The 13534-nt window shown below is 39.2% G+C and overlaps 1 protein-coding gene across 11 annotated transcripts in view; it reads left to right on the top strand.

The window, feature by feature from the left end:
- Nucleotides 1–13534, top strand: part of PKHD1 (PKHD1 ciliary IPT domain containing fibrocystin/polyductin) — a 432300-nt gene that overhangs the window by 230449 nt on the left and 188317 nt on the right. For all 11 annotated transcript variants that reach the window (XR_010660007.1, XM_065912087.1, XM_065912089.1 and 8 more), the window contains 2 exons: nucleotides 7428–7493; nucleotides 13048–13176. Coding sequence is in view for 10 of the 11 variants with exons in the window: in XM_065912087.1 (XP_065768159.1) it covers nucleotides 7428–7493; nucleotides 13048–13176 (195 nt within the window). In the remaining variant the exon portion in view is untranslated. The remainder of the gene's footprint in view (nucleotides 1–7427; nucleotides 7494–13047; nucleotides 13177–13534) is intronic.

Below are 13534 nucleotides of genomic sequence, written 5' to 3'. Positions count from 1 at the left end.
AAAACAATTCTGAGTTGATTATTCATATTCTGACTCTTGGAAGCCTGATGCAGAACCAGTGGGGTCCCAGCAGCTGTTCCCGCACCGTCCTCTTCTAATAATCGTGCATTCTGTCTGAGGTCAACTTACTTTTGACCCCGTCCTTTTTACACAGGGAAGAGGTTCTTTAGGGCAAACTGTTGGGTTGTGGCAGGGTGCATTAAACACTCACAGCCCCTTCCCCTTGCTCTATCCCCCACCCAACCAGCAGCCGGTGATAAATTCATATCAGATGCCGAGCTATTCACACTCGCCCTCCTGAGTTCACACAGTCCTCACTCGAGCAGCGGAGATGCAGCCGAGCTGGGATATTGTGTGAGGTGGCAGCTGAGAAAGTCCGCCTGCTAGGCTCAGAGGCTCCCATGTACCACCTTCTTCTCATCAGACTGAAAAACAGACATGTCTAGCCAGCCTGGCCGCTGCTTATTTCCAAATGCCCCACTCACCAGGATAAAGACAGGCTCTTTGGCAAAAAGCCAGGGCTCTTGTCCACGAGGGCAAGAGGGCTGTGGATAGAAAGACAAATGGACTTTATTGTCTGTTCCTATTATTCCAAAGAACTCAAGTCACATCACACTGAAGTCTCAGAAAAGATGCTTTAATTTGAGAGATCCTGAAAATAAGGAGTGTTTTCCTAATTGCCCAGGTTTCTCTCTCCTCAAAGCGCTAAGGTCCTGGGATGGAGCAGACGGCTGCCTGGACCCTTCTGTTTCTCAGCGGATCTAGTAAATCCCATGCAACTCCTCAAGGAGGAATCTTGTCAGAATCTAAGGAGGGAACAGTCCGCTGGCTCCCCAGAGCTCTTGGGGATGATTCTGTGAGCAGGGCAGAATCATAATCCTTTGAAACTCTGTACCCATTCCCATGTTGAGGCCCTCTGAGGCAATCTATGGCATTCTAGTTAATAAATTAATTTACATTCTTATAGAAAACTCATTCCCCAAAGATCCCCAAGGATTTTGTACCAGTAATATTGAGAGTTGACTTCAGGGACATGCATGACAAACCTTTATGGCAAAAATAGAGAGAATGGAACAGGAGCTGTGGATGTGAGAAGTGATTTTTGCTTCTTAATTATGACCAACTTCTCCAAAAGGCGAAGGAAGAAAAGGAAAAGGAGAAAAGGAAAGAAAGAAGGAAGGAAGGAAGGAAAACCCAAGAGCCAGAATCAGATACTTTTTCAAGGAATCACTCAAGATTAAGAAGCTCATTCTCAGTGATGCTGGTGTCTGGCTTTGGTTCATGCAGGTCACAGGTGGTATAACCAGTGTCGTGACTTGGATTTTCTGACTCTGTTTCAGTGCTGTTTCTAGTGTACTAGTGTTTTGTTTTGTTTTAATCCAAGCTTATATTCCTACCCTTGTAAACCAAATCTTTCTTCTATTTGTAGGAAAACCTATACTTATTAACCATGCTTCTTAAACTTTAGGCATTTCAGTACCACCTTCACACTTTGTCACATCCTGCCTCCTGTGCTATTTATTACTCACGTGATAATTTTCTTAAGTCAACTCCCACACTGTTTTCTTTTAAAGCCCATCTCTTTTTAAGCAATAATATCCATAAAATCATGGGTTTAGTGGCCTACTTGCTTTCTCTAAAATATATTAACATAGATAACTATTAAAACTTTTGTCCTACTAAAATCATCACATTTATTTTATATTTTGGGAGTAGACTTTGACCTTCAAGTTTCTGGTATAAATGATGAAAAGTAAGAATTGTGAATGTAAGGATCTTTTTTTTTTTTTTTTAATTCTAGATCCCTTTCCTCATTTGCTAAGAACACCTGCCTCTGAGTAGAAATCGTGTTTTGAGAGTAGGGTACGAAAAAGGTTGTAAACTTCCTTCCATAAGTGCTTTCTAAGTGTGCCTCCTGGGCACACAGCTGGAATGCTTGCTTCCAGGTTCCTTGCCCCCCTGCCAGAGGCTCTGGTTCTGTAGATCTGCACCGGGCCCAGGAATCACACACCTGCTGCGCAAGTGCAGCAAACATTGCTCTAAGTCAGAATAACAATTGTGATTGTTCTCTGAGTTAATTAAGAAGGTATAATTGAGCTAACTCTCAGGACTGTTTAATGCAGATATATCTGTCGACATCTCGATCAAATTCTTTAGCTCTTAAAAAATTACACCCTTTTATGAATGAACGTTATCGGGAGTAATAGAAGACTCACAAGTCTTAGAAGGATTTTCGTATCCTGTTTCTTCGAAGGTCTTGAAAAGATCTTGAGTGATGAGGGCCGAGGTGATTCAGTGGCTATCTCTGAGAGGCTGGAACCAGACAGTTGTGTGGTCCTGCAAATCAAGCTTTAGCTGCCCAGGAACCAGTTGACAAAAAAGCTTTCTCTGTGGCTGGGTGAAAGAGCTGATTTCTAGGGAGCAAGAACTGAACAGGGAGGGAGAAGCAGAGCAGGAAGGCACAGGAGTTGTGAGAAGTGGTAGAGGTCAACAGGGCAAGTGAAGATGAAAATGCCAAGAGAGGATCAAGCCAAGAGCTGGCCCATGAGGATGGTGCTGGAAGTGGGTCCAGGGCCAACAGAGATGGAAAGCAGGCTTGAGATGACAAGACTGGATGGAACTCACAGACACAGAAGGAGTTACTGTTTTCTGTTCTGTCCACATGCAGTTAGAGGGTGACTCACCCTAGATAAATGTGGACTGAGTGAGAAGTCCCAATGTGTGCATGATAATTTGCCTACATACAAGCGAATTCAGTTCTATACTTGTGTGTAACTTGTGCATAAGTCCAATTTGTAAGTCCAGCAAAGTTAACCTAGGTACCCAACTAACACAATTAGCTATGTAGTAGTGTACTGTAATAGGTTTCTAATACTTTTCACACAACACTTAAAAAGTGAACAGACCCCCAAACAAAACATTTTTAAACTCACAGTATAGGACCTTGAAAAGTACAGTAGTACAGTACAACAGCTGGCTCACAGGGGCTGGCATTGAGTGAGCAGGCAAGAAGAGTTACTGACTGGAGGAGGGAGAGGCGGTGGGAGACGGTAGAGCTGAAGGGTCGTCAGCGATAGGAGACGGAGGGCAAGCTGCAGTTTCACTGGCACCTGATGCTGATGGCACTGGTTCTGGTTCCTTACTGGAACAAGATGCACTTTCACGTCTTTGAAAGTTTGCAACGTGAAGGTTTGTATGTAGGGAGTCTTACTGTATAATCCTCAGAGGCCAGGTGAGCATGGTGATAGAATGAAGAAGAAAACAGGCAAGGGATCTATTGCTAAGATGCAGGTAATTTTTTCTTTTTAGATAGACAGGTACTCTTCCCCTCCAAAATTCCAAGAGAAAATGGGACCTGCTCTGGGAGAGAATCAATTAATTTTTCTCTTCCCTAGGGCCCTCATGAGGACAGAATTTGCCAGCACAACACATCACTCTGGCAGGCACTAGAATCAGATCTACTTGAGTAATTCTCTCCTCTCTCACCGGGAGCCATTTTCTTACACGTTTTTCTCTTTCTCCTAGATGTCTGTGTTTATAGCAAGCTTAGATCATATAGCACTCATCAGAATAATTTGGCCATGATTGACCTAAAGACTTCTTTTCTTTTTGAGGACTAACCAGATATTCTTACAATCTGGGAAGGATCAACAGCAGTGAGTTCCATTGATAAACAAAGGAGATTAACCATTCTCATCTTACAAACACAAAATCAGAAATCATAAGCACTGAGAAAACATATGTACAATATCACAGCTTGTGTTAGGCTCTTAAACTCTCCCTGAGTCAATACCTTTAGTCTCAGATGATTTTTATCCTTCTTTGTATGTACCCAAATTGGAAATGACACTACATTTATACTGTCTTTTATAGAGTCAAAGCACTTTAGCAAACTTTAGTGGATCTGGTTAAGTTGCTTACAACTTGGAATACTAGGGCTCATCATGATTAGGTGCAGCTGTCAAAAGAGTAAAAGCATTTTTTTTTTTTTTTGGTTTTGTTAACTGGCTTCTAGAAAAATCAGCATGACTTAATAACAGTATTGATGATGACTCACACGTATTGTTTATTGAAACCAAGTCCTGTGCTAAGCGTGTTACCTGGATTATCCCATCTTTTCTTCCTGATCGCCCTATGACGTAGGTAATAGGATGATTCCCATTTTCAGAGGAAGTGAGTGAGGCTCAGAACTTGTCAGTTACCCACATGGAGGGCCTGGAAGGTCTAGGATTCAAATCTAGGCTGCTGTATTTCACCCACAAGCTTCCTGTTTACTCTCTGTGGTCTCTCTCAGCCTAGAAGGGGTGTTGGGAAGAAGCATCCTCCTGCATCAGCGCATGTGTTCAGAGGCAGCCCGCAGGACGCATGCGGTATAGGAAATCAGACTTTTCTCATTTTTCCTACTTTTGGTGCCTGCGCCCCATTTTCTCTGCTGCTGAAACTGCTTCTCTTCTCAGATCGAATGATATTTACACACTTGATTTAATAAAATGAGTAGTAAACTTTTCAATGCCTATTTTATTAATGGTTTTAATGTCTGCTTTGAGGAAGAGGTTGCTCTGGAGGTTGGAGCCATCTGTTTACCTGTAGAGGCTGAACAAAGCCAGAATCTGTCCAGTTTGGAAGCCACTGGTACAGAGGTGCAGGCGTGACAGCCCGCTGTTCCAGGGAGCCTTGGTTTACTAGTAATAGGGCCTGGGTGAGGGCTTTAGTGGACAAAGGAAAGTGAGACAGCCTGTAATGGGAGTCAGAGATGTCCAGGGTTCACCGTTTCAGTCTTCCGGGTAATCATCACTGCTGCCTATCAGGACTGTATTGTCAGTGCCAGACACTGCACTGCTGGTGGGATCCTTTACACCCAGGGAATTCTGGATGCATGGATTATTTTCCCTTCACTTCAAATTCCCTCCTCTATGTAGTGGGGAAAATGATGTTTCTATTCTGCCCTAAGTATAAATATTATATATTTTGGGTTGAATAAATCATTATAAAATTGCTAGAGTAGCTTTGAAAAAGACTCTTTACATGTGACTTTTTTTTCCACTTTCTTTACCTCAGGGGTTGTCTTAAGGAAGAAGGCACAGATGTACTAAAATTTACAGATGCCTGGAAACTATTAACAAGGATAATTGAAAATTTTTTATTGAAATCTAGTTGATTTACAATGTTCTGTTAGTTTCCGCTGCACAGCAAAGTGATTCAGTTATACCCCCCATATATATATATATATATATATATATATATATATATACTTTTTCATAGTCTTTCCCACTATGGCTTATTACAAGATATTGAATATTCCCTGCACTATAAAGTTGGTCCTTGTGTTTATTTATGTGTAGTATTGTGTGTCTGTTAATCCCAAACTCCTACTTTGTTCTTCCTCCACCTTTGGCAACCACACATTTGTTTTCTATCCTTGTGAGTACAAGGATGATTTTTATAATATCTTTAAATTATCTGACTTCCCTTTCCAAATGATTCTTGGATTTTTTTAAAATTTACCTTTCCTAGGGTTTGATTCTGTTACAATATTTTATTCCTTTCTCTTGTGCAAGGGTATTTTATTGTTATAGACTTATGCGTGTTTTTAGATGTCATTTTGTCATATCTTTGACTTTTCTTTCTGATTGAATCGAACTTTTTTTTTTACTACTTTGTCTTTGAGTTCCTTTAAAAGGGTTATTTCCTGCTTCCAATTGTTTAATTTGTTGAAATGGTGAGTTATTAATAAATCCTGGCATCCAGAGTAGAGCAGTTTATCTGGATTGCTTCATGAAAGTTAAGATATACATGCCCAACAATGTTGAGGATCTTAAGGTACAGGAGAAAAATCCCTCCCTTGGAGATTTAGGGACAGAGCTGAGGATCGAGGCAGTCCTGAATTCACCACTGTTGATGCACAATAATATTTGCTCATTGAGAGCGACCTTGCTTTAAGTATCACAGTTTGGTTTTAGAAGCACTTTTCAACTTTAGGAAATGCATAGATCAGTATGAGTAGAAATGGATATTAGACATTATAGGAAAAAAAAGAGATGAGATGTTGAGCTGATGGCTTTGTTATTAATTATTATTATTAAGTTCGAAAAGTGGGTGAAATAGACAATAGTATAAAAAAACAACATAAGCAAAGTTTTGGAAGTAATGATAAAGGAGAACACTTAAAGAACAGGTTGGCCATTGTGTCTGGTCTCAAAATGTGTACAGTGTAAGGAGAAAGCCACAGAGACACACATTTTATAATAGGGAAAATATTTTTCACTGAAGTATGGTTGATTTTCAATATTATATTAGTTTCAGGTATACAGCATCATGATTCTGTGTTTCTGAAGATGATATTCTACTATAGGTTATTACAGAAAAATTTTAAATGAGAATAATCAACAAAGAAAGAATAAAATCAAAGAGGTCTCATCATGGGTGTTTTGGGGACTTATTTTCTTTGTAATGTTCTAAAGCTTATGCTTTGTAATTAGAAAGAATGATCCTTGGTCTACTCCAAACCTGCCACAGAGGAAAGGGTTTAGTGCTCCAGGGAGAGGCAAATGGGGAGGATGAGTGGGACCTAGGCCCCAGGGCTGCAACCTTCAGCATCACTGGGCTCTTCAGTGGTGGGAGGTTTTGGCCTTCATGGCATCTGATAAGGCAGAAAGGTAATTAACCAATAAGAGACAAGGTGTTACTGAAAAGTGGGGTTCGTGCACCTGATTACTAATTAATCAGGCGTGAGAGCACCTTGTAGATGCATTCACTATTTAATTATAGCAGCCTCTCTTGGCAAAGGAGCATATGTTCCCAGCTTAATCTACTGGTTTATACTGACATCAAATTGTCATTATCAGAAAGAATCAGGCCTTTTGATTATTTTCACTAATTTATTGAACACTTAAAATTAATGAACCCCAGGCCTTTCAAATGTGCTCAGTTGGTTTGGAAGATAGGAGGAGAAAGTGGGAGTGGGGGGGTTGGAGAAATGACTTCATTAAAAGGACAATTTGCCCGGATAAAGGTAAAGCAAATACATTTCATGGGTGATCTGAATTCTATTGGTGAAAAACACATGAATTCCAAAAGCTGAGCCTTCAAACTGATGGAAGGGAAATAGGATATGAGGGATGTCCTGCTGACCAACACTAGCCTCCAAAGAACATATGGTTAAAGGATTTTTTTCCTCTAATTAATTATGTGCCGATTCTCTTGGAAACCTCACTGTGATTAAGTTTAATCGAAAGCAAACAATCAAAATCAAATGTTGGAAATCAACTGTTAGACTAACTAACAAGGACTGCATTTTTTTTTAATTTTGAAAATGTAATTAGATTGGGGAGAATTTAACATAAACTCATCTTTCTCACACATGAATATCTTTTGTATTAAGAGAATCTTTGTATCATATCCAAGTTGTTATTCTTTTTTGTATTCAGTTTCAGGTGAAGGCCAAGTTCAAGTAGTTCTCCGGGTGAGGAAGGGTGTGGACCCAACTATTTCAGGTGAGTATTAACCCACCAAATAGAATTGCCGGATGCAAAAGGATGTCTTCCCATCATTATATAAATTTCTCCCATCATATTTTTTTGTAGGGAGGGTATCAACCCTAATGCTTTTATGTCTGACAAGTCCTCATTGTGTCACCCCTATAGCTAAAATATACGTATGCATGTCAAAGAAAGATATAAGAGTGGTGCATTTTAAAACATTGGAAAGTAAGAATTACAACATGTAAATAAGCACATTTCATAAATTATGGACCATATGTGCACACAGGAGTCCAGCTCTGCAGATGGGCCATTAGGCCCCCACCAAATGGAAAGAAAAATTCAGGGAATCACAAAACTTTAATTGTTCCCGGTAATTTCAGGAAATCGGGGTAAACAAACCCTCCCCAAAAGTCGGTTGGTTCTGTGAAATCTTCCTAACTCATAAAAGCTAAACTCTCAGAGACTAAATGACTCATAAGCACCTTCTAATGTATTTCATTGTTTGTTTTTGTTTATTCTGAGGCAGTTTAACTATACATTTGCAGCCGGGATAAATCTTTTCAAAGGCTGAGTTTTCCTTTGATTTCCAGTGGCATTTTTTTGTGTTATGTCAGAGAAGAGCCAGGCTAATCAGAAAATGATCTAATTCCTCCATTTATTTTATTTTTTTAAAAAAGTCCTCCATTTACATTAATAAATAAATGAGGTTAAGGTATTGCACTAAAATTATAAACTAGAAGTACTGACCTTGACTATTCCATGCTTATTTGACTGAGAAGAATGGGATTCTTTGTTTTTATATCTGTGAACTGCCATTGCCTTTGCTCTTTACGTTCCTGGTCCTTTTTCACTTTTTTCCTTTAGGTGACTCTCAAGTCTTTGTTGAATGCCTCCCATGTGATGTGTAGGGGGCTTCAGTGGTGAGCAAGATGGAGAGCTCTTTGACTTCATGAGGTCTTATGGTCAGTGGGAGGTGTCAATCAAATGACTAACTAATCAAGGAATATGTTTCTTTTAAAATAATTGTTACCAAAGAAAAGTGTCTTATGATTGTTTCCGTGTTCAAACTCCACCAGAAGAGATGCGATTGGGTGGGTGAGCACTTATTTTGTAGAGAACCACCTGTAGGGGGAGCTCTCACGCCAGGTCCACGGGGAGGCTCCCGGACCATCTTCATCTGTAGGTGGCCATTCCTGGTTCCGACAGCTTTCATCAGCATAACGTGCCACTCAGCACTTAGTGTGAAGAATTCTGCATTAAGGACTCGTTGGAAGGACATTGTGGGTAGCTGGTATCTGGGACTTTTCAGCAGGGGTCAGTTTAACTGGGAGATGCTTCACTTGGCCTGTCAGTTGCAGCATGCTGGATAAATAGAAAGCTGGTGCTTCATAGAGTTGTAGAATTTTAGTTAAGAGAAGGAACCCCATAAACTATCCTATCCAGCTGCCTCATTTTACAAATAAGGACATGGAAGGCTAAAGGTTAAATAGTTTACTTAGTCACATTCAGTGGTTGAGCCTGGATGAAGTATCAGGTTTCCAACTCAGGCCAGTGTCCTTTTTGTTATACCATGTAAACCCTAACGTGTTCAAGCTACCTTTTTTGGTATATTTTAATTTATGAGTTACATTAAATTTATTATATATAGCCAATTTTTGTAGCTTATATAGATTGGGACAGAAAACTACTCTAAGACCCAGGGAGTTATGGAACTAGTATGTTGCTGTTTGTTATATTCAAATATTTATTATTGATATGGTTCCAAGGCATTGATTGATCTCTATCATGTGGGATATAAGCACTAATGTCAAAATTAAACTATGGGTGTGTATTTTGTTTAATGGAGAGCTCTATGAAAAACAGTAAAATGTTTGCAATATCAAATATTCTTCGACAAAGCAAGAATGGAATAAATAATGGAGTTCCATCTATATGTTCCCCTTAAGAGATTCAATGAACATGTAATGCAGAAAATATATTTTGTGTTTAGGCGTACTGCTACAGATTCTTTAGCCTTTTATTTAATTGAGGACTTAGCCTGTGTATAAGACTGTGCTGGTCATTGTGGGGATGTTGGAAACTCCAAGGAAGCAGAAATTAAAGTATGTATGGACCAGTGTTAGGAAGAAGCAGAGAACGTGGTGCTGATGAAAGATGTTGTGTGGTGTTAGTCAGGTTGGGGTAAGGATGTATGCTAATCTGGGTCAAGATAGGACCCAGTTTTCTGAAGACCCCAATGCAGGTCTTTAATGCTCCTCCAACACTGTGGCTTCACTGGTTTTCTCTTGGTGTCCATGGTGCTTTATAAAAGATGAAGGAGAGGAAGAGGGTGAAGCAACTCACATTAGGGGAGAGTAAAAATATTTCTGAGGAGACTTTACCTCAGCCATGTTGTCTTTTCAGTGGGGGCTAATTGTAAATATTGTTGACAGTCATTTACAAACATTCAGATGATTGGACGGAGAAGGAAATGGCAACCCACTCCGGATGGGGTAGCCTGGTGGGCTGCCGTCTATGGGGTCGCACAGAGTCAGACACGACTGGAGCGACTTAGCAGCAGGAGATGTTTGGATACTCTTTTCCTAAATTTGCCATCCCTTTCCCCACAGATCAGGTTTATTTCCTTTCTTCTGGTTTTGAAATCTGTCAGCCTTTCTTCTATTTCAAGTCAATCCATCCCTGCTATCATCTTTTGAACTTTGTTTTGTCAGCAAATGAAGTTAACCTTTCCATCATTCCTGGCTCCTTCTGTTTAGTACCTCTCAATTAAAAAAAAAAATCAAAACAAAATTCATAGACACTGAATCTTCCTCCAGTTGATATTGCTTCTGCAGATTTATCAAAAGATGAGCCTTTTCTTGATGCAGAGCCATAAAAAGCTTAGTAAATGAAGGATTAGATGGCAATATTTGGCTCACATAACGAGTTGGAGACCATCTCAAGTGGTGGCTATTGTTGACTGACAGATTTGAGAGGGAAATGTTGGTCTTGAACAGTGTTCATGGACTCCAGTTTTAAGATAAGTCTAATTTATCTAAAGAGTAGGAAGACAGATCAAAGGCTCAGGATCTCAGATCCTTTCCTCAATAAGTGTTTTGCATGATCAGACTTAGTGTCTTTTCTTCCTCACTGCTAGTGTACTCCTAAGTCTGCTATAATTCAAGTGGTTTCCACCTCCAGCACTCCACTGACGCTCTCATCTTGATCACCCATGCCCTGGTTGTCACATTCAGCAGTCACTTCTTATTCCTTCTCTTATTGGAACTTTGCTATTAACCAGATCACTTCTACTCTCTGAACATTCTTTATTTCTTAGTCTTCCAAGACATTCCTCTCTTCTGGTTCTCCATGTATATAACTGATAGCTTTAACTCTTTAGGCTTCTTTTCCTCTCCTCTCCTTTCTGTATTAAAAATAGTCACTTGGAAGCCTGATGTTAACTGTATAGACATCTCATAACTGCAGGAGACTAAACATGTCCTTCTCTATTAAGTGTTCTTATTTTAAGGCAAGATGGCATAAAATAATCAAAGTCATTCATCATAACATTTTTTAGAATAGCAATTTCAAGATTTAGTTTTTTCAGTAAAAAACAGGTTTAACCCTCCCATAGACAAGAGTGAAGATGACAAAAATGAAGTATGTTTCTAACATGTGTGATACAAAATTGAAACAACTAAGGGTTTTTGAGGCTTGGAATAGGGTTTTAAAGAACCTGATCATTGCCTGTTTAAAATATCACTGGAAATGAGAACATCTCTTTCTGTTTTGTGGTGTGTGTTAGTGACCACCCCAACAAATATCCCCACCCTATCACCATCTGGGTATTTAGAGTATAGTATTGAAAAGGAGACAAAATTGAAAAGAAACTTAGAAAGTTTCTTTATAAGAATGTATTATATTATTGGTGTTTATAAAATATTTCTATTTTTCTAATTTTATTTTTAAAAAAATGAAGTATAGTTGATTTATAAGTGTATAGTTGATTTATAAGCTTATAGTTGATTTATGGTTTCTGGTGTACAGCAACATATATATACATAATTTTCTTATGCTTTTTCACTGTGATTTGTTATATAATAGTAGATAAATATAAAATGTTTCTAAAACCTCTTTCACAGTAAGTTTGTTCTAAGACATCGCCTGGTTTCCATGGTGTGGGGTGTATTTTGTGCTAATTAAATTGTCTAGGATTTCTACTTGACCATAATCCATGTATTTTTTAAGTTATCCTGGGGCCCTAATTAGACCATAACCAGCAGGGAGTTGGGTTCATACAGACAAAATAGTCAGGTGTTCTCCATAGTTCTGACCTTAGGCATTTTGTCTTTCCACACTGTAGTCCCCTGGAACCCTTACAACCCATCCTCAGATTTTCAAATATGGCCTCTGGGCCATTGATGCCAAGATCCATCTCTCAGATTCAAAGTTCTTTCCCATCCTTCAGATGCACATCCATCCCCTGCTTGCTGTGCATCTCCACCTGGAGGCCTCGAAGACACCCCAATCTTTGAATGGCCCAAACTGAATTAATCAAATGTCGGTCTTAATGGGCATCTCCATCCGACACCACCTATGCTGGAAACCTCCGGCGGACCTTTGGCTTCTCCATCTTTGTTACCCTTCCCACTCTGACCTCTGGTTGCTTTTCTGGCCCTATCACTTGCCTCTTTCTGACTATGTGACTCAGCAGTACCAAATTACTTATAGTCCTTCCACATGATCTCTCATTTCTTGCCATTCCTTGTTCTCAGTTCATATCTGCACCCCCTTCACCTCAATTAGGTCCCAAGCCTTTAAGTGCAACTCAGATGCTCCAACTCCAGGAAGCCTCCCCTGGTGAGGTCTCACTGCCTGCCTTGGTCAGGTACCATCAAAGATAATTCCCTTCAGGATTCTATCCCCCTAGTATTTACTTACATACTTAAACAATGCTAGCACCTCCTTGGGGGCAAGAATGACATTTTATTTCTTTTTGCACTATTTCACTGTTTTTTAGGACAGTTCTGATAGAAGAAGCACTCATTATTTATGCTTATGAAGTTAGCAAGTAATAGAGGAGATTCTTGCTCTCATTATGTGAGTTCATGAATCTCCCAGAAAACCTGCCAAGTGAAATAAGCACTGAATGTAAAATTGCAAGTTATATGATCTAAATTACATAAAAATACTGAGAGATTCTGGAAGGAAACACAAATAAAAGGTTAATGGCAGTTATCTCTAGGTGGTGAGATAATAGGCAAATATTTTTCTTTTTCTTTCTAGATTTGCATTTTACAAATGGCTCATGCCAAACATATGCTGTGCTATTCATAATAAAGGCAAAACACAAGTGTTTAATTGTAAAAGTAGAATATATTTTCTCTACAAGTGGAGGTAATGTAAGGATTGAATAATTACTTATTTTATACATGATAAATGTTTTCATTAATATAAATATCTGAAGGCAGCTTTTTGGGGGAAGTGAAAATGTCACCAGGATCTTAATGTAAGGATAGAATTTGTGAGTTATCATAGTGAGTCAGATTTTCATTGTTACCCTTGCTATTTCCCTTTTGTTTTCTAGCTTCTACCTCTGTACCAGAGTCAGTTTTAAAATGGTCCCTCCCTGAAGCATGGGAAGGCGTGGCTGAAGGCTGGGGAGGACATAACGGTGCAAGTCCAGGCCCTGGGGATGACGTCCTGATTTTATCCAGTAAGTGAAGCAATCCATGATGTGAATAATCACAGAAAGACTGAATCAGGCCAATCTGGGAATTATCTGTCCTTTAGATATTCTGAACAACACAGTAAAGAATGTGAAAATAAATAGGCAATTATGTCTACAACCTTCTCTTTTGGGTTATTACAAGACAGGAATTTAATAACCCAGTAAAAACTGGAAAAGATAGTTCAGCCTACCTTCATTAAAGGTGGGATAAATAGCCCCATGCCAAAAGGAATTAGACTAATTCACTAACTGGATAATTTTTCTAATATGTCCAAGAACAGATTTATAGAAAATTTTAGTGTTCTTATATTTGAAAGACACAGAGTATGGAAAGAAGCAATTT

Source organism: Muntiacus reevesi, chromosome 20, assembly GCF_963930625.1.
Source record: "Muntiacus reevesi chromosome 20, mMunRee1.1, whole genome shotgun sequence".
Classification (NCBI taxonomy): domain Eukaryota; kingdom Metazoa; phylum Chordata; class Mammalia; order Artiodactyla; family Cervidae; genus Muntiacus; species Muntiacus reevesi.
Note: the sequence above shows the minus strand (reverse complement) of the source record. Positions and strands in the feature narration are given on the sequence as shown.